General features: G+C 39.9%; 1 protein-coding gene across 3 annotated transcripts in view; it reads right to left on the bottom strand.

Annotated features, from left to right (window-relative positions):
* The window catches only part of LOC128247078 (kelch-like protein 26), a 149,762-nt gene that overhangs the window by 125,124 nt on the left and 3,395 nt on the right, over nt 1-21,243 (bottom strand). For all 3 annotated transcript variants that reach the window (XM_089347770.1, XM_089347769.1, XM_089347771.1), the window contains exon 2: nt 11,990-12,221. In XM_089347770.1, the coding sequence (XP_089203896.1) occupies nt 11,990-12,221 (232 nt within the window). The remainder of the gene's footprint in view (nt 1-11,989; nt 12,222-21,243) is intronic.

Here is a 21,243-nt window from a genome sequence, read left to right on the forward strand (position 1 = left end):
TGCTCCTGCTGAATTGCTATATCTGGTTATCCTGCACTAAATCTATAGGAGTGGCTGTGTGGTAAGAAGCTTCCTTTCCTCACTACAGTGAAGAGGTAGTTTTTACTGGCTCCTGGTAAGCGTTTTGTTGTTATTGGATTTCTTGCTGTTGAACGAAGAATTATTGTAGAAAAATTGTTGAACTGTTCTACCGGGGAATAATTACAAAAATTATTGTAGTTGCTGGCCATTGTGGCATTTTGTTGAAACATTTTATTTTATTTTGTGAACTCTGAATAGTCTTTCTAGACTATTTTTGTGCCCCTCCCCCTAACGCGGGTGGGATTCGAACATTTTTGTACTCTTTAAGAGGAAAACTTTTTTTATAGGCTTCCCAGTTTGTGTGGGAAACCAATTAATTTTTTTAATTTTACGCCAACCGAATTATGTCAGTTGAGATAATACATGAGAAGTGTACTCTCTCAGAGAGTGAGTATAATAGCGGAAGAAAATTCTCCACGGTTGCCGCAGTGGCAACGGAAAATATTGATATAAATATTGAAGAATTGAAAGACATGTTTAAAAGATTGAAGGAGGAGGGTGGTGATGTTACGATATCACCCTCCTCCAGTGTTTTGGACACGGAGAAACGGACCGTAGTGTTGAAAACCTTCTGTCTAAAGGACAAAAGGTTTAAACACTTTGATAAAAATATTGAACAATGCTTGTCCCCGATATGGAAAGATGTGTATATCGCAAAGGGGCGGGCATATGGTACTGTAGAGGTCCGTTTCCCAGAGGAAGAGGTGGCCCGCGGGAATTCTGTGTGTCCCCTTAAAAACAAAGACGTGCTACTGCTACCAACATATATGGGGAAGAGAACTGCCAGCGTGAAAATTAATGAAGTGCCACCGGAATTCGACCCGAAAGAAGTGGTGGCTGCCCTGTTGTTTAATAGGACGGACCGGATAAAAATTCTATCAGTGAAATGCTCTTCCCCGCAGTATTGGCTAGGGAAGAGCGTCACAGTAATTATACAGGGGGCACAAGAAGACCTTCAGGCACTACCAGGAAGAGTGCTCGTGGGCAATAATGTGGCCCTTAGAGTGCAGGTGGAAGGAAGAAAACCCACCTGCTACGAATGTAGAAAAGTGGACCACATTCGTGTGGATTGCCCACAATATAAAGAAAAACTGTTGCATGAACAAGGCCCTTCAAATGTGGAAAAAAATACCCACCCCCGCAAACACACCAGCCCCAACAAGCACAAAAACTCCCATCCCCGCTGTTACGGTGCCAGCCCCCAAACAAATAAATGAAAAAAACCAGCCCTCACATACACAAACCCCCACACTAACAAAGGCCCCCACTGTGACACCGGCTGAACTACTTGTGGCTCCCCCAGGAAATAGTATGGAAATAGTAGAGGAGGAGTTCACAATGGTGGAGAAAAAAAAAAAAAAAGAGAGCACATACATTATCCCCGTCCATATCCCCCACAAAAAACAACACTGACGCAACACAGACACCAAAAAAATCCCGCCCCGCCGACCCAAGAAAAAAGAAAAAAATTTGGAAAAACTAGAAAATGAAGTAGTGCTAATCGAGTACGATACTCGAAGCTTGTACCTTGATGGCGTGATAGTACCACACAAAACCACAAGGCTTTACAAAAAAAAAGATCACCATGAAAGATGTGCATGGATCAGAAAAAAGACGTTTAAAGAACTGGAGCCTAGGGAACCGAATAAAATAAAAACAATAGAAGTGCTACCAAAATACTTAGAGGTGGGGGAAAGTAGATGGGCCGACGAGTGTATAGCGAGATCGGCCCCAACCTCTCCAGCAAAACGTAAGTAGAACTTTTTCTTCTTTCAAATGGCCTCTCTGAACATTGGATGTTTAAATGTGCGTGGTCTGAGTACGAAGTGGAAGCAGGCATGTTTCCTCGACGACCTCAGATCGCACGATATACATGTGATGGTTGCTACAGAGACCAAGCTGGACAGTCTACGAACCTTCTCGCCTCTCCTGAATTGCTATGAGAAAATCATGGCTCCTGGCCAGACCGGGGGGCGAGGGGGTGTAGTGGTACTGATCCGCAATGGCTTGGCTCTGCAGACAAGTACACTCTATGTGGACCCTGAAGGTGGGCTGGTCGTCCTTGATGTGACATACAGCGGTAAGGCCTTCAGGCTGATCGGACTCTACGCACCATGCGCTACAGGTTTCCAAACTGACTTTTATCGGCGCCTAGAGGGCTTTCTCGTGACGTCGGAGACATTAGTAGTGTTAGGGGACTTCAACGCTATTGTTGACGCTCGCATCGATAGCGTCGGCTCGATTGATAGAAAAGTGAACTCACGCCTCGTCGATCTGCTTAAGCGATTTCAGCTGGCAGACCGTTACAGGCTTGAACATCCGAACGTGCCAGAGTGGACCTGGATGAGTGGCGACGGAAGGTTCAAGTCTTATCTAGATAGGATAGTAATAAGAATTATAGATAAGCCTAGTTTTACCTGTCCACAACTTGTCCAAGTGTCCTACACTGACCATAGAATGGTTAAGTGTAGATAGGACGTAGATAGTACAACTAGTAGAGGATCCGGCTACTGAAAGCTGAACAAGACTATTTTGACTTGTGAAGCATACCGTAGTAGGATTAAGGAGTTAGTACAGAGAGCGTTAACCGGTACCGGTACCGGTACCGGTGGTGGTTCGCTCTCAAAAGAGCCATTCGTTTCGAGTCTATTAGGTTTAGCAAACAGCTAAGACTAGATAGGACTAGAGTAGAAGGGCAGCTAGTTAAGAACTAAGAAGAGGCGCTGAGGTTGGGCTCTGCATCCCACATTCTGGCAGCGAGAACGGCAATGGACCGTCACCTCAAAACTAAACATGAGGGGTTAGAGCATTGGGCCGTGAGGGAATTAACGTTGCCGGATGGGCCCGCACGGTAGAAACCCAGCGTGGCAACGAAGCCACAATAAGGTCTCTTATTATCGAAAAAGACGCACGGTCAAAGAACGGGACGAGATGTGTGAGGCGCTTCACGAACACTTTGCCGAGTTGTTCGGGAGGGGCGGGACGCTTGATCATGGTGAAGCCCTCAGGGACTTCCTAACTGGCGGACCGCGTCTCTCGGCAAGACAGGCTGAGTGCTGTGAAGGGCTAATCACAGCCGAGGAGGTGATCGAGGTGCTGGGCGAATGCCCCGGGGATAAGTCGCCGGGTCTCGATGGTCTGCCCTATGAATTTTATAAAAGTATGCCAGACTTGTGCGGGCACCTACTGACCAGCGTTTACGCCAACTGGCAGTAGAATGGGAGAATCCCCAAGTCTGCGAGCCCGGGGGTGGGGGGTGGCAGTGACGTTGATTAGAAAGGACCCGAGCAAGGGGGACGAGATAGGGAACTTTAGGCCCATAATTCTGTTAAATACAGAGTTAAAGATTTTGGCCAAGGTTTTAGCGAAAAGGTTGGCGTGGGTCGTGGGCGAACTTGTTGGGGAAGCACAAACTTGTGCTATTCCGGGCAGGTCGATACACGACAATCTCCACCTTATACGCTACTCCTTAGAGATGATAAGTAAATTTTCTGGCTTAGCAGGAGGGGCACTGGTACATTTAGACCAGTCTAAGGCGTTTGATAGGGTCGACCATCGGTACTTTGCGGCGGTCCTCGAGAACACTGACCTAGGCCCGACCTTCCGCGGTTGGATTGCTGCTTTGCACAGCGACATCGAGTCTGTCGTCAAGGTAAACGGGTTCTTTTCGAAACCGTTCAGGATCGAGCGTTCAGTTCGTCAGGGGTGCCCCCTATTCCCGTTTCTGTATGTGTTGGCCCTGGAGCCATTGCTGCGGAAGTTGGAGGCACTAGGGGCGCTCCGCTTGATCTATGGTGTGGAAGGAGAGCTACTGCGTACGCGGATGACATTTCCATCATCGTGGCGGATGAGGGCCAGATTCCAGTGGTGGAAAACGCCATCAAAAGTTACGAGGCGGTGGCAGGAGCAATGGTTAACAAGGACAAGTCGGTCGGTTTGCAACTCGGCACCTGGAGGGGCAAGCCGATGGCGTCCAATAACGTCGTGGGGCGTTGGACGCAAGGTCCAGTTAAGTTGCTCGGAGTTTGGATAGGTCCAGACCTCCAGATAGAGAAAAATTGGAGTGAGGTGGCCAGCAAGGTGACTGCTCTAACTCAGACCTGGTCTGGGCGGGCGTTATCATTGCTAGTAAGGGCGGAGGTGGTGCAGATGTTTATAGCATCAGTAATTACCTACCGCCTGAACGTGGTGCCTTGCCCCGATTTGTGGCTGAACAAGTTGGAGAGAATCCTTTTCCGCTTCTTGTAGAAAGGAGGAAAACCACTTGTAAAGCGCTCTGTCTGCTGCCAGAAACCGCTAAAAGGTGGGCTAGGGATGCCTTGGCTGAGGATGCGAAAATTCGCGTTAAAGTTGAGGCACCTCTGGCTTTACCTGGATGGAGAACAGGTGTGGTCACTGCACGTTCGGTTCTTCCTTCCCAAGTTAGTATCCTTAACGGACATTGGTACATGGATTAAGCAGAGACCTAAGCTGGGAGACTGGCATTTGGAGTGCCGCCAGGCGCTCCAGCTACTCTCTCGGGCGGGCAATGCCGGCAGCAGGAGTTCCACCGCGGATTTTTATAGCGGGTTAGTGGAATCTATGTCAGAAAACACCTTGGGGGAGACCCTCGGCTACGATGAAAGTCAGTTGGTCAGCCTATTTAGGAGAACGTTCGGGCTGGGGTATCTGGATAATTACCAGAAATCCCTGGCTTGGCAATGTTTCCGAGCGGCGTTACCTGTTCGCGATAAGCTGTCAAGGCACGGAAGTGCCGTCTCGCCGACATGCCCGAGATGTGGGCAGGATAGGGAAACCGTCTTGCACGCATTTGTGGGCTATTCGGAGTTGTCGGGACTGATAGCCTTTGAAGAACAACTGTTGTCAGTGATAGGAAGAGTACAGCTATCAGCTGAATCTATCATCGAGACTGTACCACCTCCTTTCCTTAACAGGGAAAGGAAGGCCTGTTTTTTCTGCGTGGTAGCCATACTGAAAGAAACAGTATGGAAGACGCGTGTGAAAGGTATAGTGACAGGTACCTTTGTCCCCGGCCAGGGGTTGGTTAACTTTTTTAGTTACCACCTCAGTAGTAAGATCAGGCTGGAGAGAAAGTGCCTGTCACGGGATATGTTTACGAAAAGATGGAAGTCTGTGGAGCGCAAGCTGAGTGAGATTGGCACCAAATAAGTGAGGTCAATTTGGGAAGCAAAGGTTCTACCAGGATGGTCGGTTGCCTTCCTTCTAGCTACCTCATTGCGAAGCGCAATGATTTCTTGTGTAATATTTTAAAATTAATTTTTAAATCAATTTCAATCATATTTTAATCTATTCGTAACTTGTAAAATTAAAAAAAAAAAAAAACGTTTAAGCTTCTTCCCCCTTATGTTTGTCTGTCCTTGTTTGTCCCCTCTCTGTAACGCCTCCAATGGCGAATTTATATGAAATAAAGAAGCTTGCTTCCCAACTACATGGTTCCTGGTTCAGTCCCACTGTGTGGCACCTTGGGCAAGTGTCTTCTACTATGGCCTTAGGCCGATCAAAGCCTTCTGAGTGGATTTGGTAAACGGAAACAGAAAGAAGCCAGTCGCATATATATATATTCAAATTACGAAGAACGTTAACGAACAAACGAAGTTTGCTTTAGAAGCGTTGAGATGTCTTAGAAAGTTAAAGAAGTGATTTTAAAATTCTCAAACGCAGAATAATGCTAATAATATAGCCTGAACAGGATAAGATGCCTATATTTTGTAGAAAAAGGTGTTGGCGGCCTGACATGAACTCACACCTCCGTGATTACGCGTCGCGGTGCTCAAAACCATTAAGCTAAACCAGCCGGCCGCCGGGTAGCTTATCCTGTCCAGGCTATATTATTAGCATTACCCTGCGTTTGAGAATTTAAAAATCACTTCTTTAACTTTTCTCTCTCTCTCTCTCTCTCTCTCTCTCTCTCTCTCTCTCTCTCTCTCTCTCTCTCTCTCTCTCTCTCTTTCTCTCTCCCTCTCTCTCTCACACATATATATATAATTATATATATATATATATATATATAAAATTATAATTATATATAAAGGGCATTAACTGTGTATTAATGCCTCACGCTATCTAGGGACTAAATAAGTAAAAAAAACTACCAAAAATAAGCAACATGTTTACCGAAAGCGAGGGAATGCATCTTTTCAAAATATGTTGCATATTTTTGGTAGTTTTTTTTACTTATTTAGTCCCTCGATAGCGTGAGGCATTAATACACAGTTAATGCCCTTTATATATAATTAAATATATCTATGAAGAAACGATGAATTTTTTCATTACGAAATTTTTCGTTATTTCTTCATTATGAGGTTTTTTTCACGCTGACTACTTGATAAATTATTATAAAGAATTTATCTTATCTTATATATATATATATATATATATATATATATATATATATATATATATATATATATATATATATATATATGTGTGTGTGTGTTGTGAATATTTGTGTGTGTTGTGAATATTTGTGTGTGTGTGTGTGTGTTGTGAATATTTGTGTGTGTGTGTGTGTGTTGTGAATATTTGTGTGTGTGTGTGTGTGTGTTGTGAATATTTGTGTGTGTGTGTGTGTGTGTTGTGAATATTTGTGTGTGTGTGTGTGTGTGTTGTGAATATTTGTGTGTGTGTGTGTGTGTGTGTGTTGTGAATATTTGTGTGTGTGTGTGTGTGTGTTGTGAATATTTGTGTGTGTCTGTGTTTGTCTCCCCACCATCACTTGACAAGCGATGTTGGCGTGTTTCAGTATTCAGCGCGTGGCTAAAATAATATTTTGCTTTAAAGTCAGGAATGTTCTGGAGTAAAACTTTCTGGCAGGTAACTATGAAGATACTACATCGTTAAATCGTAAATACAAGGAATCTCACAATACATACAAATACGTTTGCTAACTCTGTTGCTTTTCTGAGAGTTTGTCTTAATATTAATTTGGTAATTGCTCATAAAATGTTTTTGTGATTGCAGAAATCCAAGTATTCTAGTACGTTTAGAATATATCAGAGGCAACATTAATTGCAATCGTCAGTAAAATCGTGCAAATGTCTAATAATAACTCCTTTCATATCGGTCCAAGTTTAAATAATCTGAAGTTAATTACAGGAAATGGGTGTATTAATTATAATTATTGTGGTCATTTTCAATTCAAATATTACAGTTAGTAATTAATGGATGTTTAATTAACTAGTTTAAAATGAGAGAGAAGGTGGCAAATCGGCTATCGCACCTATCTGTGAACAAATCCAGAATTGAAAACCTAAAAAACAAAAACTGAATAAAAACAGAGTAGATATTCGAGCGCAATGTGGAGGCGCAATGGCCCAGTGGTTAGGGCAGCGGACTCGCGGCCATAGGATCGCGGTTTCGATTCCCAGACCGGGCATTGTGAGTGTTTATTGAGCGACAACACCTAAAACCCCACGAGGCTCCGCAGAGGATGGTGGCGAACCCTGCTGTACTCTTTCACCACAACTTTCTCTCACTCTTACTTTCTGTTTCTGTTGTGCCCGTAATTCAAAGGGTCAGCCTTTTCACACTGTGTCACGCTGAATATCCCCGAGAACTACGTTAAGGGTACACGTGTCTGTGGAATGCTCAGCCACTTGCACATTAATTTCACGAGCAGCCTGTTCCTTTGATCGGATCAACTGTAACCCTCGACGTCGTAAGCGACGGAGTGCCAACAACAACAATAATTCGAGCGCATTATAAAATATATGGAACACCGAAATGTAGTAAGAAAAGCATTTTCAGTTCTACAACGCTTTTGCTCATTACATCAATATATATATATACTTTCCTATCGCTCCTATCTGGAGCTTGAAGGGAAGCGTAAGTGTGAAATATTTGTGGAAAAGTTCATGAATTGTCATACGCAATGTGGATTGTCCGGCCGATGGTCTAATACTACTTCTGAATCTAAAAGGTCGCGTAATGGTAAGAATCGATCTTTTATGCAATATTTTACGTTTATTAAGGATTTTTGTGTCTTAGAATTCACCCAATTAACATATTCAGAATAGAAATCCAATACTACAGTAAACAAATTGCTACTGCTTTAGAAGTGAGGCACTTTGGGTCGATAAATTAAGTACCAGTTACGCACTGGGGTCGATGTCATTGACTTAATCCCTCTGTCTGTCCTAGTTTGTCCCTTCTATGTTTAGCCCCTTGTGGGCAATAAAGAAATAAATATTTAAGGCGGCGAGCTGGCAGAAACGTTAGCACGCCGGGCGAAATGCTTAGCGGTATTTCGCCTGTCTTTACGTTCTGAGTTCAAATTCCGCCGAGGTCGACTTTGCCTTTCATCCTTTCACGGTCGATCAATTAAGTACCAATTATGCATTCGGGTCGATTTAATCGACTTAATCCGTTTGTCTGTCTTTGTTCGTCCCCTCTATGTTTAGCCCCTTGTGGGCAGTAAAGAAATAAAAAGTGTGGCACTTTCTTGGAAGATAAGAGTATAATTCAAGTATTGGACTTTATTATATTATTGATAGGCATATTTTCTATATAATGATTCGCAAAGCGATGTCATCAGACGACAACTGTCATTTCACTTTCTTTAGGCATAATGTTTGTGGAAAGAAAAGGTAGATTTTGTACTGGATTTAATTTAAAAGAATTTTATTGACATAAACAAATGAAACATCTGAGAGTAAATGAGACTATTTTGTTTCCAAACGCAATGGCGTAATGTACCTCTTCTTTAACTTATGTAGAGAGTGTAATAATCATAACGGAATAATACTGTTTACTTATTAACATTTATGACTGTTTATATTATCAATCCAGTTTAAAGATGAAGTCAGGATGTGCATTAAAACAACGGAAGCTGGGAATTCTCCGTAGAATAATCTGAACTTTTGTATGAAAAGCATAAATGGTGCATAAAGTTTCAGCTGTCTCTTAAGATCAGCCCAGTGTTACGGTTTTGAAAAGCCAGGCTTTTGTAATTTAGCACTGTTCATAAGAAGAATAGTTTTTATACATATTCAGGGAAATAAGGATTTCTATAGCTTGAAGCTTTCATTGTCCATGAATAAATGCAATGCAATTTTGGTTTTATATATTGAAAAGGGGAAAACAAAATATATAAACTCAATACAGGATGTTCTGGAAATATGCCTATAAAGAAATGTAACGGGTGTGGTAGTAGGCATCCCGGTGAACGACCCCTGCAAGAGGTGAATTAATTTTCTGTGTGAGATGATTCTGACTAGAAGTTAGTAGTGAACATGTTACTTCTCTAAAGAGATATCAATAGTTGAAGAGTGAACATGAAAGCACATCGTCATACGTTTGGAAGACAGAGAAGAAAGGTCCATTAATATAAGTTGTGACTGAAAGATTTCACGACATTTGTTTTAAAATAGTTGAATTCAAAGGCGGATTTGAAAATATTCCAACCAAAAATTTACTAAGTCAAAGAAGAACCACTGCTTATGCGAAAGTTCTCTCGGTTAAGATATACTATCTATGATATACCGTTGTAGAAATTAGGATTTGCAAAAATTCTGTCTCTGGTCACACACAACGGAAAAAAATTTTAATGATTGTTTGTGATGTATCAAAGATGGGGAATATGAGAGTGATCAATGGACAACTAGTGGGGTCTTTCTCTCACTCTCTCTCTCTCTCTCTCTCTTTCAATCTGTCTGTCTGTCTGTGTCTCTCTCTCATATATATATATCTATATATCTATATATCTATGCAGATACAATATCCCTGCATATCTCAAGTCTGTTTTCATTCCTCCACTTCACTCTGTATTTCATATCTTCTCTAGAATAACTATATTGCTTAACCATTTTCTCGTACCGCCTCCGACGAAGGATATATAAAATATCCCGGAAACAGCTGTAAGATTTTCTCTTTATAAATGTTCTGAAACCATTCACAGCCTTGGATTTTTATCTCATTCTGTTAATTTTTTATATATATGCATGCTCAAATATGACCTACGTTGGACTCCTTATTCGCATAATCACCGAACCTGGGGCTTAACTATGTTCTGTCCATAACACTTACTCAGCATTACATGACACCTTTGGGTCTTCTTGACACCATTACCTCTCATAACCTCAACACACACACACACACACACACACACACACACACACACACACACACACACACACACACACACACACACATATACAAATTGCATAAAAAGAATGAGAATGTATGGTATATTATCTGGCAGAAAATTTAATTGTTTTATCCTACAGCTGGATAAAGAGACGGCACATTGCAGAAAACGAGCGAAACATGATCTGCTTATTTGGAAAGATAGTATTGGCATACAAGTGAATGAGGCGGCCTTGAACTGTGCCGGTTTCACTATATCTAATATCATCCTTTACGTTCATTTGTTGGAAAAGTTAATAATAAATCGCGTATTTCAGTAAGGAAAGAAGATATTTGACAAAAATATAGAAGTCACAGCCTCCAGTATTAAAACAAATAAACGGGAGAAATTGTGATCATATGAATTGAATGGTAAATTTAAAGTGGATATTGGATCGTAAATAACCGTCTTGTTTTAGAGTAACTGATGTAACGCTATAAAAATCTCATGTTGCATAAAAAGATGTCATAAAAACGATAGTCCTTTGACCTATGAAGACAAAAAAAGATAAATGTTAATGAAATATTTTAAAGTTTGATATTTAATGTCATTATAATGTAAGTTTCCGTCGCGAAATACTAAACCAAACAGGAAGGTTTTGAGAATGTCACAAGCTCTCGAAGAATGTGTTTCCGTGACAGTCTTGACTTCCTTGAAGATATCATTAAGATAATTGTAGGGAAAAAAATTCCACTCATTAATCTAGAAACCTAATTACTAGTTTTATTTGCTGAGGAATTATAACGGAAGGAGCTTATTACGTTCCGCTTTGGATATTAATCTTTATAAGAAGACTATCACGAAATCCTCCCATTTTGCAATATTTTTAGTTTGTACACCATCACCCCCATCCCAAATACACATATCTTTTTATCGTTTACTTGTTTTAGTCATTTGGATTACGGCCATGCTACAGCACTGGAGTAGTTTTAGTCAGGCTAATAAACCGCGGTACTTCAAATCAAATAACTGATACTTATTCTATCACCTCTCTATACTCTTTTACTTTTTTACTTTTTTCAGTTGTTTGACTGTGGCCATGCTGGAGCACCGCATTTAGTCGACTAAATCGACCCCAGGACTTATTCTTTGTAAGTCTAGTGCTTATTGTATCGGAATCGTTTGCCGAACCGCTACGTTACGCGGACGTAAACACACCACCAGCAATTGTCAAGCGATGTTCGCTGGGGGTTGGGGGGTTGGCTTCAAACACAGACACACAAACACACATACATATATATAAATACGACGGGCTTCTTTCAGTTTCTGTCGACCAAATTCACTCACAAGGCTTTGGTCGGCCCGAGGCTATAGTAGAAGACACTTGCCCAAGGTGCCACGCAGTGGGACTGAACCCGGAACCATGTGGTTGGTAAGCAAGCTACTTACAACACAGCCAGTCCTACGCCTGTATGTATGTATGTATGTATGTATACAACGTGCTCATACTTATATTCATACATGCAGACAGTTACAGACGACTCTACACTAAATTTTATTTATGAAGATCAACTGTCATATTTCTGAGAATTATGAAGACTAAACATTTCTTATTTTCCCTATTAGAGTATCGATAATATATCTAAATATTCCAGATAGATTCTTTACGAAAATTGTAACGTGTTTACATTTATCATTACTTCATACGAATTTCCTTTCGTATTTTATTCATTCCATTAGTAAAACACCGAACAGAGGAAATGAGAATTCTTTTTTTTTTTCGTTTTTCTTTTTTATTTTTCTGAATGTCAGAAAGAAATTTACCATAACAGCCGACCTGTACATATTGCAGCGTTTTTTTGGTATCCTCCAATGATATACAGCATATTGTTAACAACGGCAATTTCGAAGTTGACGACATTAGAAGTTTGTTCCCAGCGCACAGTGTTGAGTGGTTTATAGGCGATTTGATCAATATCATTATTCAGGGTCATGTAATGGACGTCTCCCGATCCTGATTTATCGAAAAGATATAAAATGTCTTCCTCTTTGGTGTCTGAAAGCATAAAAATATATTACATAGAAATATTATATGTATGCTATAGATTTTCAAAACGAAATCATGTGATTGCACCCTCCCACCACACAATGAAATACATAATGTATTATGTATTTATGAAATACATAAGGTGGCGAGCTGGCAGAAACATTACCCCATCGGGCGAAATGCTTAGCAGTATTTCGTCTGCCGTTACGTTCTGAGTTCAAATTCCGCCGAGGTCGACTTGGACTTTCATCCTTTCGGGGCCGATAAATTAAGTACCAGTTGCGCACTAGGGTCGATGTTATCGACTTAGTCCCTTTTTCTGTCCTTGTTTGTCCCCTCTATGTCTGGCCCCTTGTGGGAAATAAAGAAATAAGAAATATATAATGTATGCTGCACTTGCTTACACTGGTACTCCGTCGGTTACCACGATGAGTGTTCCAGTTGAGTCGATCAGCCGAACAACCTGCTCGTGAAATTAACATGCAAGTGGCTGAACACTCCACAGACACACATGTCCTTAATGGAGTTTTCAGGAATATTTAGCATGATACAGAATGTTAGTAGTCCGGCCCTTTGAATTACAGGTACTACACATTTACGTCAGGTGAGTGAACTGGAGCAACGTGAAATAAAGTGTTTTGATCTCAGACACAGCACACCGACGGGAGTCGAACTCATAATCTTACGATCGTAAGCCGAATAGCGCTTACGACTAAGCTACGCACCTTCGCTTTTATACACGCAGACACGCACACGGGGACCCACACTAACACAAACGAATATAAACGCATAACCAATATAACTTAACATTTCTTTCCAGTTATGTATTTTTATGTTGAAGGCATTTAGTCGAAATAACCGTCCCTGCCGAACCACCAGGGGAAGAGGCGCAAACAAACCAACACCTCTTGTCAAGCACTGGTGGGGGCATAAACACATGCACACACACACGGAGGTCTTCTTTCATATTCTGTATGCCAAATACACTCACGAGCCAGCTGCTACAGTACAACACAATATTTGAAGGTATCATGTAAAGGGACTGAACCCATAAAACTGAAGTTAGGAAGTATGCATTTTACTATATAGTCACGACTGCGCTTATAATATAACACACACACACACACACACACACACACACACACACACACACACACACACACACACACACACACACACACACACACACGTGTGTGTGTATGTGTGTTTATAGACGTACATACATACTTAGATACATATATATATGTATATATATTTGTGAGAGTGAGTCTACGCGAATCTGATGTGCGTAAATGTGACTGTGTGTGACGTATACACGCACATCTGTTCATACTTATAAAACTGTAGATTAAACCATTTGTTTCAATGGATCCGAAGATAGACGAACAAGATATCTTCACGATAATAAAAGTGAGATTTTAAAATGACGTCATTTCCAATAATCTGTTTCTCTTATGCTGCCGACACTAAAACGGTACACGATTTTACTATAAAACTGATGTCGATGTGATGCAGGAAAGTATCCGAAATCTTTTTTTTTTTTTGGTGAAGCAAATCTTTCGTAATATACTGGATTTTCTTGTCAACCAAATCGTTCATTTGGAGACAAATGTCTTGCGCTCAAAGACGTCACAACTAGTATATGTCTAATACAATGACAGAACAAATATAATTCGTATGACTAAAATTTACATGATTTTTTTTTGTTGCCATTCGACTTTTCTTTCTGAGATATGCTTTAAAACGAAAGCTAATGTAATATTCTAACACTGTCTTTATCACCATCTCTCCAAAAAGAAAAGTACAAAAATAATAGTTTTAAGAACATTAGTGAGAAGATTATGTGGAGGCAAATGGCATAGTGGTTAGAATATTCGGTTCATGATCGTAAGGTTCTGAGTTCAATATCTGCTGGGGTTTTCTTGAGCAAGACACTTTATTTCAAGAATAAGTTGTGTCTGTAATTTACAAGCCCAGCCTTGTTACATTCTTTGTCATGCTTAATCATTTTGGAAACTATGTTAATTGCATGCGTGCTTATGGTGCGCTCAGCTATTTGCTGGTTAATTACACGAGCGGGGTTTTCGACGTCGTAATAGCCGACGTTGTGCCCTGTCGACCAGTGTGTAGATTTAATATTCACTATTTAATTTCGTATTCCATTATAGGCGTAGGAGTGGCTGTGTGGTTAGTAGCTTGCTTACCAACCACATGGTTCCGGGTTCAGTCCCACTGCGTGGCATCTTGGGTAAATGTCTTCAACTATAGCCACGGGTCGACCAAAGCCTTGTGAGTGGATTTGGTAGACGGAAACTGAAAGAAGCTCGTTGTATATATGTGTGTATGTGTGTGTGTGTGTGTGTGTGTGTGTCAGTCCCCCCCCCCCCACAACATCGCTTGACAACCGATGCTGTTGTGTTTACGTCCCCGTAACTTAGCGGTTCGGCAAAAGGGGCCGATAGAATAAGTACTAGGCTTACAAAGAATAAGTCCTAGGTTCGATTTTCTCAACTAAATGCGGTGCTCCAGCATGGCTGCAGTCAAATGACTGAAATAAGTAAAAGAGTAAGAGTATACTTGAGTGTTTGTGAAAACTTAGCTGGGTGGGCATTGTAGCCAGAGAGAAATTGTATTTTAGGTTGCAGATACAAAGGTAATGCGATATGTATGTTTTGCAGTTTGCTTAGCAGATAAAAGCCTGAGAGTACTGGAAGCATAAACATTTATGGCATATTAATCTGGTCAAATTGTTTATAATGTCTCTTAAAATTATAAAATAATATAAATGCGTCCTATTTAAAACCTAGCCAGGCTCATGGGCTCTGTTTCCCAGTTTCTATGGCGTATGTGTTCCCCAGCTGGACGGGACGCCTGTCCATAGCAGCATTACTCATTTTTGCCAGCTGAGTGGACTGGAGCAACGTGAAATGAAGTGTTTTGCTCAAGAACACAACGCGTCACCCGGTCCAGGAATCGAAACCACAATCTTACGTTCATGATGCTGACATCCTGGCCACTAAGACACGCGCCTCCACTCTTAAAATTATATAGAAACGCAATGAAATACGTTTTACACATGCAGAACTTAAATGGTTGGTGTCATCTGTAAAGCATGATCCGTTTGAAGCATTTTCTGTTTCAAATGTAAGAGAGTGTAATTTCAAGGCGGCGAACTGGTAGAAAATGTTAGCACGCCGGGAAAAATGTTTAGCGGCTTTCCGTCTGTCTTTACGTTCTGAGTTCGAATTCCGCCGAGTTTGATTTTGCCCTTCATCCTCACCGCGTCGATAAATTAAGTACCAGTTGCGTACTAGGGTCGATCTAATCGACTGGCCACCTCCCTCAAAATATCAGGCTTTGTGCCCTGAGTAGAAAAGGGACTGTAATTTTACCCTTCTTGTTATCACAGTGATTTTCAAATTTTGAGTTGTCATATTTAACTACAGACTATGATTGCAAAGTTAAATAATTGTACTAATAACTACTGATTATTCATTAGTACAGTCAGTGTACAAATTTTATACCAAGTGTTGTAAATGTTATACTGTATTGTATGGCATTTGATATATCGTCACTTGATTCGTGTTGTCACTCTAATCACTTCATTTGGCTATCAGCATGTGAACGACAGACATTTTTTTTCATCAATCACTGGCCCCTCTATTGGTTCCTATCAAATGTCAACCGTTAAAACTTATTCACGTCTTCACTATTTTCAGACACCATAGAATTTGGTAGTGTTTCTAACGTTGCTATAAATGCAAAACACATTGACACGCTTAGAAATGGCTTTTTTTTTAATATTCGTAATAATTTTAATGAATATCTATCTGGATACAATTAGCAAAAACAGAATGATGCTACTGTGCGAAATGGCTGACATTATTTTATTCTTTCATTTGTTTCAGTCATTTGACTGCGGCCATGCTGGAGCACCGCATTTAGTCGAACAAATCGACCCCAGGACTTATTCTTTATAAGACTAGTACTTGTTCTCTCGGACTCTTTTGCCGAACCACAATGTTACGGGGACGTAAACATACCAACATCGGTTGTCACGCTTTGGTGGGGGACAAACACAGACACACAAACACACACACAAATATATATTTACATATGTATAAATACGACGGGCTTTCAGTTTCCGTCTACCAAATCCACCCACAATGCTTTGGCGGGCCCGATGCTATAGTAGAAGACACTTGCCCAAGGTGCCACGCAGTGGGACTGAACCTGGAACCATGTGGTTGGTGAGCAAGCTACTTACCACACAGCCACGCCAATGCCTGGAAATTTCTAATTAAGAAATTAAGCACAAATTTGGGCTGTCATGATGAACTAACAAAATATCTTGTTTATGGATTCGATGTTCGCTCCATATTGACAAATAAATCATTGCCTTATATGTAGAAGAATACAAAAAGATAATCTGAAGACCATGTGGGGAAATATTAAATTTTAGGTTTCATTCTTATGTTTCGTAGAGATGTTGCTGAATGCCAGGAGCCAAAACTAATAGTTTAGAAACGAGCTGTAAGAACAGGACATGTCGTTCTCTGTAAATAAGGAGAAGCTGGCGCAGTGATATCATAAAACCTTAAAAATGAAAATAGACATAAACTACATCAAACAGCTTCGTATGACGTAATCAAAATCTATGAAATTATATATACACCCGTGTATGTTGGTATAGTGGAGGCGCAATGCCCCAGGTGTTAGGGTAGCTGAGTCGCGGTTTCGATTCCCAAACCGGGTCTTGTGAGTGTTTATTGAGCGAAAACACCTAAAGCCCAACGAGGCTCCGGCAGGGGGTGGGAATGAATCTTGCTCTACTCTTTCACCACGACTTTCTCTCACTCTTTCTTCCTGTTTCTGTTGTACCTGTATTTCAAAGGCCAGTCTTGTCCCACTTTGTGTGTGTGTGAATGTGTTTGTGTGTGTGTGTGTGTGTGTGTGTGTGACTGATGTGTTGGTTAGCCTTGTCACACTCTGGGTCACGCTGAATCTCCCCGAGGGCTACGTTAAGAGTACACGAATCTGTGGAGTGCTCAGCCACTTCAACGTTAACTTCACGAACAGGCTGTTCCGTTTATCGAATCAACTGGAGCCCACATCGTCGCAACCGACGGGATCCCACGATGTTTACACATCTGTGCATGCGTGTCTTTATATTTGTGTGTGTGTTTGTGTGTGCGTGTGTTTGTGCTTGTGTGTATTTGTGTGCGCGTGTGTGTGCCCGTGTGCTTGTTTGTGTGTGTTTGTGCGTGCGTGTGTGTGTTTATTTGTGTGTGAGTGTGTGTTTGTGTGCGTATTTGCGCGCGCGTGTGTGCGCGTGTGTGTGATTGTGCGTGGGTTTGTGTGTCTTTGTGTGTGCGTGTGTGTTCGTATGTGTGTGTGTTTGTGTGTGCGTGTGTGTGTTTTTGTGTGTGAGTCTGTGTGTGTGTGTGTGTGTGTGTGAATGTGTTTGTGTGTGAATGTGTTTGTGTGTGCGTGCGCTGGTGTATGTGTTTGACTGATGTGTTTGGTAAGTTATCACTTCGCTAACAAATATGGAACACTTTCCTTGAAGTTACGTGTTAAATATTTTCCTCCTTTTTTTTTAAAACTGTTATAAATGATGCCTTTTCACTCTCCTATTAAAAAACAAAAAACAAAATGAAGATAAGAGAAAAAGGAAATTAACTTCCACATTTTCAATTTGCTTAACTTCACGCAACAAATTGCTAATTACTTAGCCTAGTCGTTAACTTACTTTAATTTCATCAAATTATTAATATTTTGTTTTCGTTTTAGCTCTAAAAGCTAAATGTCTACATTTACATAAAATCTTCTCATAAAGAAAAATTACGTTGTATCCTAGTATGAAACACCTACCCTTTTCACGCACGCGCTCATACACGCACACAAACTCTGTGTTTCACTATTACGCAACAGCCATCATCGTCATCATTACTTTCAACATCACCAGCGTCACCGCCATGACCATGACCGTGGTCATCATCATCATCATAACCATTATCATCAACATAATCATCATCGTCATCATCATCATCATCATCATCGCCAACGTCGTCGTCATCGTCATCATCATCGCCGATGTGGTCGTCATCATCGTCATCAGATTCTATTAAGAGTTACCAATGCATTCATTGCTCTTATATTATTAATGTTTAGCTATAGACATCAAGGGAATTAATTTTATAGATAATACAAAAAAAAAAAATAATAATAAATAATACTACTAATAAGGAGAAATAATTTATTTTATGAAAAAAATATGGAGAACATATTTCTTTCTTTTAGTTCTTCCATACATCACCGTGTCTTAAAAATGACGTTAAATACTTTGTCTCTGCTTTTTTTGACACAACTGGGAAAATAGTTACGTTCTTATTTATCCTGAATGTCCACATCAGCCATTATAGTTATATCTGTTACACTTTATTATGTTTTCAATGAATTTTTTTCATCCGGGGATTATATTTATTTTAAGCTCGTTATCTCATGAAAAAAAAAAAAAGAAAAAACGATTAATATTCTGGGAGTCTTTCAATATTAGTTTCAACTACTCTCAAGCCATATAAACAATATTAGATTTCTATTTGTATTTCCATGTCTGACGGATGATATGTATGTGGGGGTGTGTGCGTGTGTGTTTGGGAATGTTTTCTTTTATGTAATGGCGTATATTTGTGAATAATGGCGAGTGTACTTAAGGATGTACATTCGTGATAATACGTAACTGTTCCATTACGGATTATGTACCGTTTTTATTTTCTATTTATTCAATATATGCTTGTTAGCGTATTGCAACGATTTTAATATATGTACATATACAGTTCTGTGTATTTCTCTATGCGCTTATATATATATATATATATATATATATATATATATATATATATATGATTAGATGTCTCCAATATTAGTCTTGTTTATTGAGCTGTCTGTTTATGAAAATATTTAAACATGTGCTCTATACTTAAGATTATATAATTTGAATGTTTTGTTTCTCTTGATGATAATTTCTGTATATCTATGTGTCTTGCTTCAGCATCTCTATTATGGCGCTGTTCTCTGTATATTTGTGTATATATTTTCCTCAGCGTGTACAGATGTGTGTGTGTGCGTCTATCTTCATTTAGGAGTTTGCGTATTGTCCTTTCTATGTAATAATTATTCTTCTTTATACAGTTTTTATGTACATATCTAATCCCAGGAGTGTTTCCTTTTCTAAGAGCTCGTGTTTCTTAGTTTCTCAAGTAAATTAAAGTACGTCTTTATTAATATAAATATTAAGAGACAGGGAGACAGGGATAAAAGAGAAAACGACAGAGAGAGAGAGAGAGGAAGATAGTGTTATAAACTCCATGTCTAAGAAAAGGTTTATCATGATGCAAAACTAAAAAAGAAAAAGCGAAAACAATAATAAATCTAGGAGTATTCATCTAAACAACACTATTGCATTAGCTGAGAGTGTAATAAAATAACATTTTCTAGAATATAAGAGAAATAACAACGTTTTCCGATGAAGCACAAATATGGAGAAAGACATTAATGGCCTTCACAAAAGGCTTTACTTGACTTCGTTTGAATAGTCGCGTATGCAACCTTTTCAGGACTATGTTATCGCCTATTGATTCTACTGGAGTTACATCACAGCCACTTATGTTATCGTGACGTAAGATAGAAACAGAAAGTGGGACAGGGAGAGGATGAGAGAAAGTGAGAAAGCGAAAGAGAGAAAAGAACGAGAGTGTATGTGTGTGCGTGAATTACTGAACACAATGCCTTTTGACGCTCAGTTACATACACTATCGAAAAGACATTCTCCAGAATCAAGACATTATGTAAGGCAATTAAGGAAATACATCGCAGCCAGTTAAAAGAACTTCAACAAAACCCGTGTTGTTGTTGTTGCTATTGTTAGGTAGGCTTATAAGAACTCTGATAAAGCAGATCTAAGGTAAATGACATAGAATAGCTGTTCTCACCTTGTCGCATTTTTATAAGTATCCAGGGTTACATCTTCTAAAGTTTTTTTTCAAAACTGATCGAGATAGTACAGTGTTAAGAAAGATTGATTGCTTAAGGAAGTTTGACTGCTATTTCCAGCAGGTCGAGCAATCACCTGGCTGGTAACTGGTTGTTGTGTTTTAACCCCAATTATTTAGTCGACTTCCCAAAGCGAAATATTAAGCATTTAAAAAATACACAGAGCTCATAACACTTCAGACACACTGAAAAGTAAATTTTCCCACTAAGGGCAGGAGACATGAGCTCCAATGAAGAAGATCGTTTTACCACCTCAAAATAGCTGCCACAAATCTAACAAAATCGCATCTGTTGTTATAAAAATGGAAATACACGTTAGATAATATATGCACCATGCGAAAAGGGGTGATAGTGAGTTTGGGACACCTCTGATATACAAAACAAATAAAACAACGAAAACCAGATTGAGTCCATAACAAAAGAAAAATGTTTAAGTCAGAAACGATGAAAACCTGAGGCGATCATAGCATTCAAAAATGCATTATGGACGTAATGTAATGAAATTAAAAGAAGGATGGAAATGGAGTAACTATACTGACTTAAAGAACATGTTTCGTTTTATTTTTCTATGTGGCAAAAGTAATGAAGCAGTTGATCGAAATATGATAAACATTTTTGCAGCAGAAATGTTCTTTATGTTGCCAATATTTGTGTTGAAAATCTGAGAGAATCTGTTCGCAAATATTTATCACGGAGGGGTGTCTTTTGCAATAAGTCAGACTAGCTGTGTTTATACTTGTCCAGTAATTTCCTTGATTTATATGCAATTTTCAACAGAGTTAGGGAGTCTGATAACTATTTCAACGAACAATTTATGAGGTTACTTAGCGGTGTTGCTGTAACGTTGGACACAATTCCTCACGGCATTTTTTCTCACACTGCACTTTAAGCTCAAATGCCGCGTAGGTTAACTTTGCATTTGAACATTATAAAGTAAACAAAAATACAAAAGCAAAAGGTTGATTGGAGGAAGTGT

This window comes from Octopus bimaculoides, chromosome 2 (assembly GCF_046866305.1).
Source record: "Octopus bimaculoides isolate indiv1 chromosome 2, ASM4686630v1, whole genome shotgun sequence".
Taxonomy (NCBI): domain Eukaryota; kingdom Metazoa; phylum Mollusca; class Cephalopoda; order Octopoda; family Octopodidae; genus Octopus; species Octopus bimaculoides.